This window comes from Garra rufa, chromosome 15 (assembly GCF_049309525.1).
Source record: "Garra rufa chromosome 15, GarRuf1.0, whole genome shotgun sequence".
Taxonomy (NCBI): Eukaryota; Metazoa; Chordata; class Actinopteri; order Cypriniformes; family Cyprinidae; genus Garra; species Garra rufa.
The window spans coordinates 21,801,901-21,820,623 of NC_133375.1; the positions used below are offsets into that span (position 1 = coordinate 21,801,901).

The 18,723-nt window shown below is 34.3% G+C and overlaps 2 protein-coding genes across 2 annotated transcripts in view; both read right to left on the reverse strand.

Moving 5' to 3' along the window:
* Window positions 1-2,027: 2,027 nt before the first annotated feature.
* On the reverse strand, window positions 2,028-6,052 carry ocstamp (osteoclast stimulatory transmembrane protein). The gene is made up of 3 exons (XM_073819830.1): window positions 6,012-6,052; window positions 2,715-3,714; window positions 2,028-2,414 (listed from the first exon to the last, which is right to left on the reverse strand). Exons 1-3 carry the CDS (start codon window positions 6,050-6,052, stop codon window positions 2,028-2,030), a joined length of 1,428 nt encoding a protein of 475 aa, XP_073675931.1.
* Window positions 6,053-6,553: 501 nt separating this feature from the next.
* LOC141286812 (Na(+)/dicarboxylate cotransporter 3-like) overlaps window positions 6,554-18,723 on the reverse strand; it is a 38,481-nt gene continuing 26,311 nt past the window's right edge. The window contains exons 8-13 of the mRNA XM_073818917.1: window positions 18,597-18,701; window positions 16,152-16,249; window positions 11,625-11,737; window positions 11,332-11,493; window positions 7,277-7,414; window positions 6,554-7,194 (exon numbers count right to left, since the gene is read on the reverse strand). Coding sequence (XP_073675018.1) covers window positions 7,018-7,194; window positions 7,277-7,414; window positions 11,332-11,493; window positions 11,625-11,737; window positions 16,152-16,249; window positions 18,597-18,701 — 793 coding nt within the window. The 3' untranslated portion in view covers window positions 6,554-7,017. The remainder of the gene's footprint in view (window positions 7,195-7,276; window positions 7,415-11,331; window positions 11,494-11,624; window positions 11,738-16,151; window positions 16,250-18,596; window positions 18,702-18,723) is intronic.

An 18,723-nucleotide genomic window follows, 5' to 3' on the forward strand; every position in this document is an offset into this window, starting at 1 on the left:
TTTCCTTTCCATCTAAGAGACATTGTTTACGTTATATTAAGCCATATAAGTCTTAATACCCAGGGTTCCTTTTAAATGTGTGATAGCAAAACACTGTAGGTGTTATTGTTTTCTCTTCAATCAATTACCCTTAGTAAACCTAAACTTTCTTTCACCTGTGGAACAACAAAAAACAAGACATTTCAGTTGTTTTTGCTCATACAGTCCTAAACAACAATGGAAATCCATTGAATTTCATTGAATGGATATTGGAGACATTTTTCAAAAAATCTATTTGTGTGTTTTTTAAGTGACTCTTTACTTTAACCCTACAAATTAGATTAAGACAAAAATTGTTGTTTAATATGAGTCATTAGTTACTGTGAAATAATGCCAACACTGATATGTTGTTTAAAATGGACAAATTTAAAATCCAACAGTATGTGCCAAGAACACATAATGTAGCTTTGCATGACCATTTTCAACCTCTCTGTGCCTTTTCATTTTAACTGCAAATCTTATAATTTGCATGATACAAACTGCTAAAATCAGCCTGCAATCATCAGACCCTTATTAAAAATGAACCTCATTGTGGGTTCACATATTCAGATGTACCTGTTCAGTTTGACGTCAGTAAGACTTGAGATCTTTCTCACGTAAGAGAAGGAAAAACATTTTTTTTCTGACATAACACCTTATTATCTACCAGTTAGTCATATAATAAAATGCTAATAATATACAAATGGTATCTGAATTCAGTTTTCTGTATACAATATGCACATGCAGTGTAATATACACACATAATAACCACTGCAGTCCCCTAAGCATTTACAGTTCCTTCTTACTGTGCTGTGCTTTGATTTCCTGTCCATTAGTGTCATGTTTCCATCATCCAGTCCCTCTAGATCAGGCAGCACTAACCTGTACTCTATGTCACTAACACGGTCTCTTAATGGATTGTGAACTGTAAGGTAAAAGCAGAAAGCTGTTTTCACTCTGTTAAACACCAAGGTATTTTTTCCCGTTTATAGCGTCATAGGTCAGATCACAAACCACTTCACTGCAGTATCCACCTTTTTTTTTCTGAACACGTCAGTCTCGCCTCACTTGAACGAGGCTTTAACTTTCCAGTTTCTGGTGTTTATAGTCAAATTAACATTTTCCTAGCCGATAACATAATGTTAAACCTATGAAAATGTTTTTTTTTAAGCACATGGTGAAATGCAGTAGTTTAATTGCTTTACAGTGTTGCAATGACCGTCTTTTTGCAGTAACTCACCTGTCAAAGGTGACGCAAGGTTTAGCTGCGATGAAAACACGAGGGCACTTCTTTGGTTTTACAGCATTTTTGTGTATTTGAACCCTTTCCAACAATGACTGTATGATTTTGAAATCATCTTTTTACACTGAGGACAGCTGAGGGACTCATATGCAACTATTACAGAAAGTTCAAATATCTGATGCTCCTGAAGGGAAAACCATGCATTAAGAGTTACATCAACCTGTGTAGATTTTTCTTATTTTGCCTATATGAGATTTTCTAGAATCTTTATTTTTTTATTTAGTACTGCCCTTCAGAGGCTAGACAGAAAATAGTTACATATTTCCCAGAAGACACCATAGGTTCAATTTACCCTGATCTTCAAATTCAACACCCCCCTCCCCCGGGATCCACCCACCTCAGTTGTCCTCAGTGTAAAAAGATGGATCTCAAAATCATGAACAGTCAATTTAACTGTTCAGGACAATTAAGGGACTCATGAACAACTAAGGGAATAACACAGTATTAAGAATCAAGAGGATGTAAACTTTTGAATGGGTCATGTTTATAAATTCAACTATTATTTTCTCTTGTGGGCGATCCCTCTTATTTTGGTCAAATAATTAACATTCTAAAAGGGGATGTAAACTTTTGACCTCAACTGAAAATATGACAAAAAAAAGTTGTTGAACAAAATGTATAACTCACAAATTTGATTATGTACATTTATTATTTAAATACAGTATTTACAGTTCTGTAAAAATGTAGGATAACATGCACTCTAGTATTACGTGTATAGCTGATCTGTTATCCCAGAGAATTCTTTATCTTGATGGTTGGATTCTATAAAGAAAACTTTGTTTTGTCTGTCTTTTTGTTTAGTTTGAACTTTCTTAATAAGGAACTCAACCCTTCTTTCCTCCTGCTGCCGGAAGAAAGAAGCTGCTACCTTTCTCCGAAGGCGTCGTGCGTAGACCTCCAGGGGCAGCAAGGTGTAGCTGAACAGATATAGGAACACCAGTGCCGTCACTACACTTGGGTTCAGCTTGCTGGATTGGGCCTCGCACATGTTTGGATCAGAGTGAATGAGGGCTGTGTAAGTTCTGTTAAAATTGAACAAATCTACCTGACAGTCTGAGCTAAAGATTTGACAGAAGCCCACTTCAGTTCCAACCTGAGATGATTAGAAAGACAGAGGGCAAAAGAAAAGAGAATCGTTATTTTTCACAATGGTGAACAGTAACTTTGACAAGTACTTTGACTTTATCAGAGCTTTTTTGTTAACTTTTGCTTTAACTTAAAGGGATAGTTCACCCAAAAGTAATAATCCTGTCATTTACTTTGCATCAAAGTGTTCCAAACCTCCATAAAATTACTAAAAACTAAAAACTGTCAATGAAGTCTGACTTTGACTTCCATATGGAGTTACAATTCATCAGGATATATGTAAGAAGAAACTGGTGGAGTTGATTACCTTGAAGTTGACGTTGATGCTGATGTTGGTGGATGGCATGTTTGAAATCCAAGGACCACCTAATTTCACCAAGTAATACAAGAAATCGTCCAGCACTATCAAAAAGATTGTCATTAGCAGATACAGTGTGATCACCATTGCTGGAGCCAGACATTTGAAAAGTTCCCTTTTAGTTATTCTGAAACTGGTGGAGTTTACTCCATTTTTCACATCCTTCGCTTCAACCACAATCCCTTTTTCAGCTCCTTTCCTCCTGAGCCCACCAGTGACATATGTGTTGTCAAATCTTACAGACGTCAGATAAGACCGAAGGTACATGACAGACTCAGCGAACAAATACAGAACAAAAACAGCAGCGAAAATCCTGCTGAATAGCAGCTTCAGGTCCTGTACTTGACTTTTAACTTCAGAGAAATCCTCCTGCACCCGTTGACTCAACACATGCAACCGTCCCTTCACTTCAGAGACATTAATATGTGTAGTGTGATCAAAATCACGCAGCGTTTGGACTAAACTCCCATCCACTCTTTCCTCAGCTCTTCTGACTATGTTATCCTTAATGGTGTTGATGAGCCCTGAGCTGCTTAGAAGACTTTGAGAAAGTTTTTCTGATGCGCATTTCACAACATGTGTGAGTGTTGCGATGTTGGCGGCCATGTTGGGTAGGACGTACAGCACCACGATCATCACGGACGTGGACAGCAGCAGTTTACGGCCTTGTCGGGTGAACAACGTCGGGAAGATTAGCGTGAAGGCACATCGGAATGGATGAATGAGAGATGATAGGATAAACACAGCTGTGGCATAGATACCAGCTGCAACCAATGCTGTCTGGATGTCATATTTTAAAAGGTCTATGAGCCAGTGGAAAAGCAGTGAAGCAGTTATAGCAGCCAATGAGAGACAGAGAGCAAGTAGGGCGAGGAGGTGACTTGCACTTTGAGGAGTTGGAGAAGAGTAACACAACCACAGCGCCTCCATACTGCTTCTCATTGAGGCTCTAACACATACAAACACATAAATAGTGAAGACATGATCAATTAGTATCTAAAGTTTGAAATCAGATGAAAGGAAAATATTTTTCTCTATAGGAGAACTGAGTGAGTCTTCACTGGCTTATACAGCTTACTGCAGTTTTAATAGAATAAGAACCATTTAAGCCAATTAAACCACTTAAAGTAGACAGGGGGAAAAATCATATAATTTATTCACCTTCATGGCTTTTGAAACCTGTTTCACTTTATTTCTTTAGTGAAACAGAAAGGAAGAATTTACTTAAAAGGGTCATGAAATGGCTTTTTTATTATTTCGTACTGTTCTCTGAGGTCCACTTATTATGAAAGCCCATTTCCGCCACTGAATAATAAAATAAAAAAGTAGACTTTTTTCTCAGAATTGTGTGATTGGGATTTTGAGTTTATATCTCGAATTTCTGATGTTTTTTTTTTCAATTGTTTGATATGAACTTGCATTTGTAAGTTATAAAGTGAGAATTGCCAGAAACAATTCTGTGACATAAAGTCGCAATCCTAAAAAATAAAGTCTGAACTGTAAGATATAAACAAACAATTCTGACGTTTTTCTCAGAAATGCAAGTGTACACTTCAAAGAATTTTCTCGGGATTGCGAGTTCATATCTCAAAATTGTGACTTTTTTTTCCTAGGATTGCAATTCTCACTTTATAACATGCAATTTGCAATTCTGACTTTATAACATGCAATTGCAAGGTAAGTCAGAATTGTGCGATATAAACTCTGAGAACATATCAGTCATTTTTTTCCCTCACAAAATCACATTTTTACTTTTTATCTATTTTTTCTCATAACAATTGCGAGTTATAAAGTCATAAAAAATAGTTATAAAGAGAAATAAAGTCACAATTCTGAACTGCAAGATGTAGACTCACAATTCAGATTTTTTTTCTCTCAGAATTTCAAGTAAAAATGCCAGAATTGTATTTATATCACATATTTTTTATTTTTTTCATCAAATTTTTCTCAAAATTCTGACTTTATAACATGCAATTGTGAGTTAAGTCAGAATTGTGAGGAAAAAAAGCCATAATTGAGAGTTTATAACAATTGCGAGTGTTATAAGGAGAAATAAAGTCACAATTCTGAGAAATAAAGTCAGATCTGTGAGATATAAACTTAAACAGATATAAACAGAATTTGTATCTCAAAATTGTGACCTTTTTTCTCAGATTCGCAATTCTGACTATAACATGCAATTGCAAGTTATTAACTCAGAAGTGTGAGATTTAAACAGACATAATCTCACCATTCTGACTTTATAGCATGCAGTTCGCAATTATGACTTTATAACACGCTATTGCAAGTTATCAAGTCAGAATTGTGACAACACATCGTTTTTTTTTTCCTCTCAAAACTGGACTTTTACAATTCTGAAAAAAAAAAAAAAAACAGGATTGCGGGATATAAACTTGCATTTGTGAAAAGAAGTCAAAACTGAGTTTTTATCTTGAAATTCTGACTTTACAACTCACAATTGCGAGTTTATATCATGCAGTTCTGCCTTCAAATGTATAAACTCACAATTCTGAGGAGAAAAGTCCAAATTGTAAAAAGTCTCATTAACCTTTTTTATTCACTGGCGGAAATGGGCTTCCATAACTTGTAAAGTTCAAGATTAATCAACATTTTTACATAAAAAACATCATAATTTAGACGTGCTAGGCTATTTCCTGTCCTGTTTTAACTCCCCTCATCAGAACACTAAACAGACAGTGAGTCTGCTTTTTCCTTGCAATTAAAGTAAACGGTGACTATGACTGTCAAACAAGATGTTCTATGAATAACAAACCAAGTTACATTAACAACTTTTATGATACATTAATGGTTTATGGTATTTTTGCAGCATGTCTGCAAAAATTTTTGCAAAACAATTTTGTTGGGCAAAATCCTATTGAAGATGTTCGAAAATCTAAAATATCAACTGACAAAAAAGACAAACAAATCACAAGTTTCATTCTGGAACATCTGATTACTAAACCCATTCAACTTTACCTTACAGCATGTTACATTACACGGTATTGTAATGAACTGCTTTAGTAACAGCAGAAGCAAAATCAACAACTACAGATTTAACAAATATAGTTCAATAATATTTCTCAGTATTCACATGAGCACACAAACACTATAATATAAAATGCTACAGCTAAACTAATATATCCACTTTGTCAAGTTCCATTTGCTTCTTGCTCAATTATGGTGCTAATCAATAAATGTCTCTATTTAGAGCCGTATGTCTTTATAATTGCAGAAATATTGACATACCTGAGGGACAAAATAGAGAGATGGTTGTTTCTTAAAGGCATCATTACTGTTGGGTAAATAGAGGTTTGAATAAGATCATGGATTTATCTCAGCATTAAAAGGTCGGTCATCATCACAGGCCAGCTTCATATTGAGCTGGACACTGAACACACACATATTTATATGCACTCAATCCTATGACTCTGAGCTGGATGTTGAACACACATGCACACTGACTCATTCAGTTGCTCACATTCACATGAAACCCAAAAACACAGGTCACACTTGACATGGTCACTTACACAACACCACATGACATGGCGGAAACAAACAAAACTGCTCTTTTCGTGAACCTTAAAAGGAAGATATACAAAAAAATTTGATTAAAAGGGAAGTCCGTAAAAACTGTGCTTGCTGTTTTCAAGTGGTTTTCATAAAACTTAATAGTCTTCTGTGCTTTTACATGACCATTTTTCGTAATCCAACACAGTATTTCTTCCTGTTTTGTTCTGGCAGTCATATTTTCTTTCTATGGATTTTTTTTTAGTTTCGATTTTCATCAATAACTCTACATTATTTTGATGGATCAATGCTTTAATTGGGTCTTATGGATAATGAACAGAAGATCACAACAATGGAACATAAAAATGTTACATAATTAATAATTACTGGATATATGGCATAAATACAACAAATTTACAATACTATACAAATAACATTAATACAAATTTACAAAACAGATGAAGAGAATATTATTAAAAATATTGAGATTTGCAATTGAGATCCTGTTTCCTACCAGATTATATCTACATAAACATTATTTTTAAAAACATTTTTAATTTTCCTGCCCTAAATCGTTGAAGTGGCATCAAGGCACAAGAGGGCAGTGCTGAGCAGGAAGTGAGGTCATGATATTGTAGATCAATCCACAAAGGGAATCCCTCAGTTAAGCAATTTCTTCATTTCTTTTTAATCTTGTATCTACAGTATATACAGAACCTGGACAGAATGTGTCCATATTCGTCTTCTAGCCTGTCATGTTCATACCTGCTATAGTATGTGTAGCCACAGTTGCTGTGGAATCATTTAAAGATCTTGCCCAATCCGGGTATAAGTGTAGATCAAACATATGAAGACCCCATGTGTTCATGGCCAGAGACACACAAAGAATTCCCAGGATGTTCATCACAAACCCTGTTTTTACCTGTGAACATTACACACATCTTAACAACTGAAAACAACATCTGTTTGCAATGACGTAATCTTTTTTTGTAGTTGTTTCTCACCATATCTTTGACCATCAGGTGTCCGGAGGCAAAAGCGATTGAGTTTGGAGGTGTGGACACAGGAAGCATGAAAGCGTAAGAGCAACCGGTTGTTGCTGGGATCATGAAGTACAGTGGGTTGACATTCACACGGATGGCCTAAAAATAAAGTATTTGGTGGATATGATATCACTATGTAATGTTACATATGATTTTGTTTGTGTTTTATAAACTATGAAAACAAAATCATATAGGCTTAATATTGAGACATTTGTGTCACAGTGAGAAATGAAAAATGTATGAATTAGTGCTGTCAAAATTAGCGCAGGGGAAAACCCTTAAATGCATACCTCGGGTCTTTAGCGACCCGGGACGTCATTTACTACCCTCTCCCTCCTTCATTTTTTAAAAAAAGTTTGACATCAGCTTTGTTAGTGTTCCTCAATCTATTCATTTTAAACAATAAAACAAGAAAAAAATAATTAAATATAAAAGAATGTCTGTTTTCTGATTCATATTTTTTTGTAAAAAGTGTATAGGGTCGCTAGCAACCCGAGGTGTGTGATAGTGTAAGTGTATTTTTTTTGTGCGCAAAAATCTGTAAATATCTAATGACTTATGATCTAATGATAAGCTGCCAGCGATCAAAATAATGTTTTTGAAGTCATTGAAAAGGATAGTTTTGCGAATATGGTTGAGATGGTGAATATGAACCAGATGCTGAACGTACTGTGGAAGTGCGCCCTGACGATTAAAGCGATGGTAAAATCGTCTACTCAAATTGAACCCTTCTAAGTTTCAAAAGGTAACGAAATATGCTTTATTTTATTTTTCTGTAATTGTTCTTAATTTTTCAATTTTTTTTTTTTTTATATATATATTTGGGCTTTTATGCCTTTAATGGACAGGACCTCGAGACAGGACTCGAACTCTAGTTGCCGTGAGCACAGTTACCTTTTAAAGGTGCCATAGAATGGGAAACTGTATTTACCTTGGCATAGTTGAATAATAACAGTTCAGTACATGGACATGACATACTGTGAGTCTCAAACACCATCATTTCCTCCTTATATAAATCTGGTGTTTGCAAAAGACCACTGAAAAATAGGTCAATTCCAACATACCGACTATTACGCAATAGTCCCGATCGTTAATAGCTACGCCCCCAACATTTGCATCGCCCAATCATCAGTTACATCAGTAAAATAAGGCAGGCACTGAAGGGACATGGTTAGCTTAATGCTAGCGGTAGCCTCTTACATTGCAGTACATAAGATTTCACTTACCACATAAACAGAGAGATGACTGCGCTGATGATGCCGAATGATTTACAGATCCTGAGTATCACTGACAAGCACCTGAACTTGTGTGGTAAGTACTTGTGTCGCTGCATTATAATGTTACGCAGAGCACATGCGATCACAATAGTCAGAGTAAAATGTGGCCGATTCAAAACGGCAGATTCAACAAACCGCATATTAAAAGCGGCTAGAGCTCCGTAATTAAATATATATTTCCTCCATGTGCGAGCTACTGAGATGAGCCGCTCTGTGAAACAGCCAATCAGAGCAGAGCTCATTAAAATTCATGAACCTTCCAAATAAGGCAATAACAGAGCATTTCATTCTAGGGACAAATCCTAGGGTTGTAAATGGACCTGTAAAACCGTTTCTGGAGACTTTTTGCCCTTTCCTATGCCATATGCCTTCTATGTAGATATCCAAGAACAATTGTAAATATTGTTTCAATGCATTCTATGGCACCTTTAAAGTCTAGTAAATGTTAAAATTGATAGCTCTCAAATATGCTGTAATGTCGAATAGCTATAGTCAATGGTTAAATATTTGGGGGAAAAAATTTCTTAGAGACCTCAATAATATTTGTATCAGTGATAATCACCTTTAATCATAAAAAATATTTAATAAATATTAAAAATATACTTTCTTTATGTTGTTTCTACATTATTTGAAGATTGAATGTGAAATTATTGCCATATAAAAGTATGTTTAAAAACGTTTATTTTTTTTTCTTAAAAATTAATTGCGATTAATTTTAAGAAAACAAATTTTTGTGATTAATTAGTTACATTTTTTTTATCAATTGACAGCACTAGTATAAGTATAATTACATTAGATAAAACACCAAATTAAGTGCCATCTTTTAATAAATGATGATGGAAGCTTTTTAAGCAATTGTTGCAAATTGTTGTATTTTTATAATTGTTTCTTAACTTGTCCAATGGTAATTTATGGAAGCCCATTTCTGCCACTGAAAAAAAAGGTAATTGTGACTTTTTATCTTGCAATTCTGAGAAATGAAATCAGAATTGTGAGATATAAACTCGCAATTGCAAGTTATAAAGTCAAAATTGCGAGTTTATATCTAGATAAAAAGTTTTTACCTCACAATTCTGACTTTATTTCTTACAATTGTGAGTTTATATCTCCCAATTCTGAAAAAAAAGTCAGAATTGTGACTTTATATCTTGCAATTCTGACTTTATAACTCGCAAATGTAAGTTTTTATCTCATAATTCTGATTTTATAATACGCATTTGCGAGTTTATATCTCACAATTCCAAAAAAAAGTCAGAATTGCAAGTTTGTAAAATGCAATTCTAACAAATAAAGTCAGAATTGTGAGATAAAAAGTCACAATTAGCTGTTTTCGGAAAGCCGAATAGTAATTACTTCCATAGTAATTTCTTAGTGAAAAAAAAAGATAAAAAAATCTACATTTAAAATAAAGTCTTTTAAATAAATGACTACTTTTATTTAGTAAGGACGCATTAAATTGATTAAATTGATCCACAAAAATGTCATATAATAATAAAAAGAAACATTTCTTGATCCTTAAATCAGCATATTAGATATAGATTAGATAAGATTAGATATAGATTTCTTAAGATCAAGTGACAAAGTCTGAAGTAACGACTGCTGAAAATTCTGCTTTGCCATCCCAGGAATAAATTACGTCTTATAATATATTAAAATAGAAAGCATTATTATTATTTTTTTTTTTACTGTTTACTGTATCAAATAAATTCAGCCCTCGTGAGAAGTTCACGTCCAGAACAAAAATGTACAGGGAATGTACTCAAGATGTTCATGTCTTTCTTTCTTCAGTTGTAAAGAAATTATGTTTTTTGAGGCAAACATTTCACGATTTTTCTCCATATAGTGGACTTCTATGGTGCCCCCAGTTTGAACTTTCAAAAATGCAGTTTAAATGCAGCTTCAAACAATCTGAAAAACAGTCGTTTTTTTAATTATTATTATTATTACAATTTGTATACTTTTTAACCTCAAACAATCTTGTCTTGCTCTGCCTAAACTCTGTTTTTTCCAGTTCAAGACAGTTAGGGTATGTCGAAAAACTCTCATCTTATTTTCTCCCTCAACTTAAAAAAATCATCCTACATCGCTGCAGAAGTACCGACCCAATGTCTGCAAAGTAAACATGCAAAGAAGATCAAACACCCTTAACAAAAAAGGTAAAACACTGATGTGGGGCAATTTTGAAGTTGAGGGAGAAAATGAGATGGGAGTTTTTCGACATACCCCAACTGTCTTGAACCAGAAAAAAAAAACACAAGATGAGTGTTTGAAGTTAAAAAGTATATAAATTGTAATTTAAAAAGAAAATAAACGATCGTTTCGCAAGATAAGACCCTTCTTTTTGGCTGGGATCATTTACAACCGCATTTAGGATTGTTTGAAGTCGCATTTAAACTGCATTTTGGAAGTTCAAACTCAGGGCACCATAGAAGTCCACTATATAGAGAAAAATCCTGAAATGTTTTTTTTTTTCTCAAAAGACATAATTTCTTTATGAATGAAGAAAGAAAAACATTAACATCTTGGATGACAAAGGGGTGAGTACATTATCTGTAAATTTGTGTTCTGGAAGTGAACTTCTCCTTTACGAGAATTCTTATGTTTGTACACTGTGTGTGTGTGTGTGTGTGTGTGTGTGTGTGTGTGTGTGTGTGTGTGTGTGTGTGTGTGTGTGTGTGTGTGTGTGTGTGTGTGTGTATATATATATATATATACACAGGTATATCCATATGTCCATACCAGTTCAGCAATGACAGGGAGGAAGATAATGATGGTGGCTGTGTTACTGGCAAATTCAGTGAAGCAGGCAATGAAGGCAGTGATGAGGATGACTGCGACAGCAGAAGGGACCTGGACTAGAGGCTGCAAGTGATTTCCTATCCATGCTGCTAACCCTGACTCCTATTGCCAAAAAAAAAAATCATGGGTGACATGGGATTAAACAGTTTAACATTGCCTTCCAATTAATTATCAACAGATCGACTGAATTAGAAACTTTTAGGTATATAAGTGAAAAGCAGATAATAAGATACCTCACAGCCTTTGGCCATTGCAAATCCACCACCCAGCAGCAAAATAATATTCCATGGCACGCACTCTTGAGCTTTTCTCCATGACAACAGGGGCACATATGGTGTATTAGAGGCTGGAGAGGTAAAGACAGAAATGATCATTAATTATGACCTCAAGCTGACTGACCATCTCAATTGCAAACCATACGTGAAAGAAAGATTTAATAGTAGGATGTAAACAGATATTTAATTCGGAGGGGGTCAAGGAATCTGAATGATCCCCGGTTAATACACAAATATATTAAACATTTATAAATATATATAACACCAGACAGTTCCATTCTACAGCTCACTCAACATTCATGTTGTTGCACAAAACAGGAAATACTGTGTGTGCTTGACATCTGAATGTGATTACATCGTTTGAACTGCACAAGAGAAGAAAATTGATTTGGAACTGGTGAAAAACAAACTGCATCTGACAGGAGATGAAATGCAGATTTTTACTTCATTTGATTGCTACTAAAAGTGCTAAATGTGGACCAGAACACCTCATGCTGCCACTTTTCACAGCTTTCAATATAAAATACCGCCTATGAGCAACAGAGGGATTTATATTTTATAAATACGAATTAGACAAAATATTTACCCCCTAACACACACACACACACTCACACACAAGTCTATTATTACAATATTCATGTTTTACATGTGGTCTAAAATAAATAACTAGATGTGCACCATTCAAAATATCAAATAAATATGAAAAAAGTATTCACAATAAAGAAAAAAATGGTTTTATCAATCAATATTCACTTCATTATTGTTACTATGATGAATCAACATCTGAAGTTCAGCACAAAAACTATATTTGCAGAACATAAATGCACTGAGCCAAAAATACAACATTAAAAGCAGAAATAGTAGAAGAAATCTCACCAAAGCTGGTGACAGTAATAGTGCTACAGCTGTTTTTCTACTGCTCATCTAACCTAAGCAAGGTCATGGGGTTCAATTTCCAAGAAAACTACAGTATAATAAAAAATTGATAGAAAAAGCCTCTGCCAAACGGAAACTTCACACTACTGTTCCACATCTAGAATCAGTTTAAAGTTGCAGGGGGGTTTCATATCAATACCATAGAAGATAGGGCTGTGTAAAAAATATCAATTAGTCGATTTTAATCAGTTCTCATTTTTATGAAATGATATTGATTCTTAAATGCCAAGAATCAATTAGCCTAGTCTGTTTTCAGTTCATGAACAGGAATATTTTAGCGCGACTCCTATCTTATAAATCGTAATAAGTTTTGTGCTTTGTTACTTCTGATATGTGACCCTGGACCACAAAACCAGTCTTAAGTCGCTGGGGTAAATTTGTAGCAATAGCCAAAAATACATAGTATGGGTCAAAATTATTAATTTTTCTTTTATGCCAAAAATCATTAGGAAATTAAGTAAAGATCATGTTCCATGAAGATTTTTTGTAAAATTCCTACTATAAATATATCAAAATGTAATTTTTGATTAGTAATATGCATTGTTAAGAACTTAATTTGGATAACTTTAAAGGTGATTTTCTCAGTATTTTGATTTTTTTGCACCCTCAGATTCCAGATTTTCAAATAGATGTATCTCGGCCAAATATTGTCCTATCATAACAAACCATACATCAATAGAAAGCTTATTTATTGAGCTTTCATATGATGTATATATCTCAGTTTTGTAAAATTTAACCTTATGACTGGTTTTGTGGTCCAGGGTCACATATGAAACAAAGTCTCGTATTTAAAATTCTGTCCATTTTATTGCAATATTCAAACAATAAATTCGGTTTAGTTGCTGTTTAATGTGGAGTGACATAAACATGAATAAGCATCTGAAGGTACAGTTAAGCCCAAAATTATTCATACTCCTGGCAAATTCTGACTAAAAAAAAAATTTTTTAACCAATTTTTTTGACCGGAAATGACACAGACTACGTACAAGAGGCATCATTGTGGAAAAAAAAATATTTCTCAGCTTTTATTTACATTTGAACAAAAAGTGGCATGTCCAAAATTATTCATACCCTTTGCAAACTGCCAGTCTATGGGAAAATCCAAAGTTCTATACCATTCCAAATAGTCCAAGCTGTTCTGAAGCATCCTAATTACCCTGATTCATTGGGAACAGCTGTTTTAATCAACTCAACAGGTGAAAAACAGAAGCTCTCTGCTGCTGGTTTGTGGACAGTCATGGCTAAGACAAAGGAGCTCACTGAGGACCTGCTGCTGCGCATTGTGGCTGCTCACAATTCAGGAAAGGGCTATAAGACCATATCTAAATGTTTTGAAGTTCCAGTGGCTACAGTGCAAAGTATTATTAAAAAATGTCACACCTGTGCTGGCCAGGAGGATAGTGAGAGAGGTAAAAAAGAATCCAAGGATCACCACCAAGGCCATCCTGATGAATCTGGGCTCTGCTGGTGGCAACATCTCAAGGCAGACAGTCCAACGGACACTGTACACCGCTGGGTTCCACGGATGCAGACCAAGGAGGACACCACTTCTCCAGATAAGGCACACAAAAGTCTACTTGGCCTTTGCAAATGCTCATCTGGACAAAGAAGAAGACTTCTGGTCTTCTGTTTTATGGTCAGATTAAACAAAAATTGAATTGTTTGGCCACAATGATGTAGCCTTCATTTGACGTAAAAAAGGAGAATCCTTCAACCCTAAGAACACCATCCCCACTGTCAAACATGGTGGTGGGAAGCTAATGTTTTGGGGGTGTTTTTTTAGCCGGTGGACCAGGGAACCTAATTACAGTAAACGGCACCATAAAAAAAGGAGCAATACATCAAAATTCAAAACATCAGGCAGTCTGCAGAGAAACTTGGCCTTGGGCACCAGCGGACATTTCAGCACGACAACGAACCAAAACACACAGCAAAATTGGTGAAGAAATGGTTAGCAGACAAAAACATTAACGTTTTGCAGTGGCCCAGCCAGAATCCTGACTTAAATCCAATTGAGAATCTGTGGAGGGAGCTAAAGATCAGGGTGATGGCAAGGACACCCCCCAACCTGAAAGAATTGAAGCTCATCGCTAAAGATGAATGGGCAAAAATACCAGTGGAGACATGCAAAAAGCTGGTCAGCAATTATAGGAAGCGTTTGATTGCTGCAATAGCCAGTAAAGGCTTTTCTATTGATTATTAAGAAGGGTATGAATAATTTTGGACAGGCCACTTTTTTTTTTTCAAATGTAAATAAAAGATGAGTAATAATTTTTTTCACAATGATGCCTCTTGTACATCATCATATTATCTTCTGGAAGAAGTCTCTGTCATTTCTAATAAAAAAAAATTGCTGGTTGAATAAAAGTAACTTTAAGTCAGAATTTGCCAGGGGTATGAATAATTTCGGGCTTGACTGTATATAAAAAGAAACAGTACAATTTAGTGAAATCTGTATAACAGCTTATAAACAATGTCACATAACATCGCATTTAACTCAGAAAAAAACATATTTATATGTTACATAATATATAACATATTCATTATATTTTTCACTGTTCTTTAATGTTTCATTTATGTTTGAATGAATCCGCCAGCCACAATTTAAATGTTTATTTAAAAAAACAAACTAACTGGAGTAGTCATATAATTATTTAATTGTAACTTTTAATTATTATAAAAACTTAATTAAGTTTCATTTAAGCATTTGTATAGAAATCAGTCAATTTTAACCTTCAATATTGAAGTATTGTAGTACCAACTGACTCATGTATATTTTACAGCATTAAAATTTGCCATTGAATCGGAAGCTTGTGAATCAGAATTGACTCATAAATTTTGTGTTAAAACCTAGCCCTAATAGATGAACTATCTTGGGTTCTCCAAATAACCTTTCTGTGAACATTTCTTTAAAAACACTTTTTTTCTTGCGAAGAACATTTTAACAATCTGAAGATTATATATTTTCCACTATAAAGAACCTTTTGTGCAAAGAAAAGGTTCCATGGATGTTAAAGACTCTTTATGGAACTTTATTTTACTCTTTATTTGAATCAAAGAGATCTTTTTGCAGAGTAGATTATTAAAAAGCAGCAAACAGATTTTCCAAATTTAAATAAAGAATTGTACACAGTGTAAAAGAAACATAGTGATAGGTGGAGAGATTTGTTTGAGCTTATTATAATCTCTCTGCACACAGTTCTCTGCTGGATCTCTCTTAGACACGCTAATCTGAATCATTAACATTCCTCGTCTTATTCAACATTAACAACACTCACACATGCTCTAGAAACCTCTGCTACTGGAAAGTTACTGTGGTAACGGAATGCAGTGACAACGTTTGTCCTGCCAAAAAAATCACGACACAAAACAGTGTCCCAATTTACCAAAAATCAAGCCTAATATAAGTCTATTATGTTTTAGGGCCCTGATTTATTATTAAAATTAATAATACTGATTGCTTGTTAAGTTTCTTCAATTAAAAATTTATAATTCCACAGTTCTCAGCTGTTGTAAAACCAACAGAAAATCAATAAACCACCCACTGACCTCTTGAATCGAACCACCAGTGGAGAGAAGGACGCTGGGATGGAAAGAAAAAGAGGATGGAGATGATGATGACTCCAGTAACAGCATCAGAAACATAGCTGGAAGACAAACACAAGGAGAAGCAGTTCAGTGCTGCTTATTCAAGCTCCAGTTAGCAACATTGGGGCAAAGTGAAGTTATTCAGTGTGACCTTCAGATGGTGGATAGAAAAGCTGTTCTGCTACTTTAAATTGTTGAGCTGAGAATTCGTAAGTATAGAGTCCAAGACCACTGATGCTATTAGGATGAATACATTCTGTATGAACCATTGGCTGTATCTGAATATGCATTCTTCCCTACTACTGTATATGTGACCCTGGACCACAGAACCAGTCTTAAGTCGCTGGGGTATATTTGTAGCAATAGCCAGCAATACTTTGAATGGGTCAAAATTATTGATTTTTCTTTTATGCCAAAAATCATTAGGAAATTAAGTAAAGATCATGTTCCATGAAGATTTTTTGTAAAATTCCTACTATAAATATATTAAAATGTAATTATTTATTAGTAATATGCATTGTTAAGAACTTAATTTGGACAATTTTAAAGGTGATTTTCTCAGTATTTTGATTTTTTTGCACCCTCAGATTCCAGATTTTCAAATAGATGTATCTCGGCCAAATATTGTCCTATCCTAACAAACCATACATCAATAGAAAGCTTATTTATTTAGCTTTTATATGATGTATACATCTCAGTTTAACCTTATGACTGGTTTTGTGGTCCAGGGTCACATATACAGTTAAACTATTAAACTATTGTTTTCTCTTGTGGACTATTTGTAAATGTCTTTTATGTGAAATATCTTATTCAGGTCTGTACTAAATAAAAAATAACATGCATTTTGCATGATCCCTCTTATTTTAGTAATATAATTAACATTTTGCAGATTCTGCAAGGTGTATGAAAACTTTTGACTTCAACTGTAGTGGTTTAAAAACGGTATGCTATTTTAGAAATCAGTGTTATTTGGCTGACTACTGTAGATGATTTTTAAGGAATTTACAATTGAAATAATAGTCAATTCCCTTGTGAAATGTTTTAAAGTGAAGTCACTAGGTCGCAAAAATGCTCTTCCAAAAAAGGTCCTTGAAAACTCTTCCACATTCGATGAATTTTCAACTTTGCTGGAAAGACATCAATCAAAACAAAGCAAAATGTTTACTGAAAATTACTGAAGTACAAGCATAATGGAAATGATCAGAGGTCCTTGTCAACTATAAAAAGACATTACAGAAAACATAAAGTCGTCCTTTTATGCATGTATAATCAACAAAAGTCTGACTTATAGTTGCAACTAAAAAAAACTCACTTTGTGTGGAAATGTCAAAACAATTGTGCAGACAAGACATTAATGCAAGCAGCAATCCTGATTTCTCATCTCAGCACATTAATTTGAACCACTGAATCAATTTAACTGCCATAACCCTGCTAACCTATTCATCACCTCATGTTTAGGAACAGCGTGCTTTCAGTCTTGTTCCTCTCATCTACAGATGTTGAATCACCATTTGCACCCATACAATGCACAATTCTGTTCTCTCTCTGTTTCTATTTGTCTGTAAGCTGTGGGTTTGTCTTATTATCTTGGGTGACTCGAGGTGAACAGAGATCCTGCAGATAGAGAAAGGTCAATTCTGTGGAGGGAGCAGATAAACTAGTCCATATTTTTGAACCTCTCTGTCTAAGTGCATTAGTGTGATGGACCAGAAAAAAAAAAAAGGGGGGGGGGGGGGGAGGAGGAAGTCTTTATATCTGGATGCACATATTTACATACTGTATGTACAGACTCATTTTCTTCATTTTAAGTGGAAACCTGCCTAAATTTAATCATAGTATACATATTTCATAAAAATTAATAAATAAAACGAATTACTTTAATTGGTTAAATGACTGACATTAACATAAACAGCCCTATTTAAATGTATATTTGAATCAGATTTTTCAAAACTAATTAAAGTAACTCCTAATTGCATACATTTTTCATTGTGAAGAATAAATAAAATCCTGATAGGTTCGTTGTAGCACTAGTGAAAAGCATTTGCTTTACATAGAGCTATAAATATAAATTATACAGATTATTAGTTGGGTGAACAATGTTGTTAAAAGAGTTTAATGAAGTTGTTTGTTTTTAGTCTCTTAGGACCTTGATATTTACTTTTCAAAGATAGAAATTTCGAAATATATTATCTTTAAAGGTCAACCAAATCATAACCTATGAATAAACACCTATATAAACTGCTATTCTAAAAACCAAAACATAAAAAAAGGACTTTTAACGAAACGCTCGGTCAGAATATGACAGTTTTGATATTTCATTCATCTTATATGAATCTACATGTAAAAATGTGACAGTCAAAATACCTCCATCATTTTTCAATACCTGCCTGTCACTGGGTGTCTTACCCTTTGGGAAAGAAAACCGACCATCCTGTTACAAACTTTGGATCTCTCGTAAACAGAAGGATGGCAAATATAATGAAGAAGAAAGCAATAGATCCTTCTGCAAATCTAGAAGCAGAGAAAAATATTT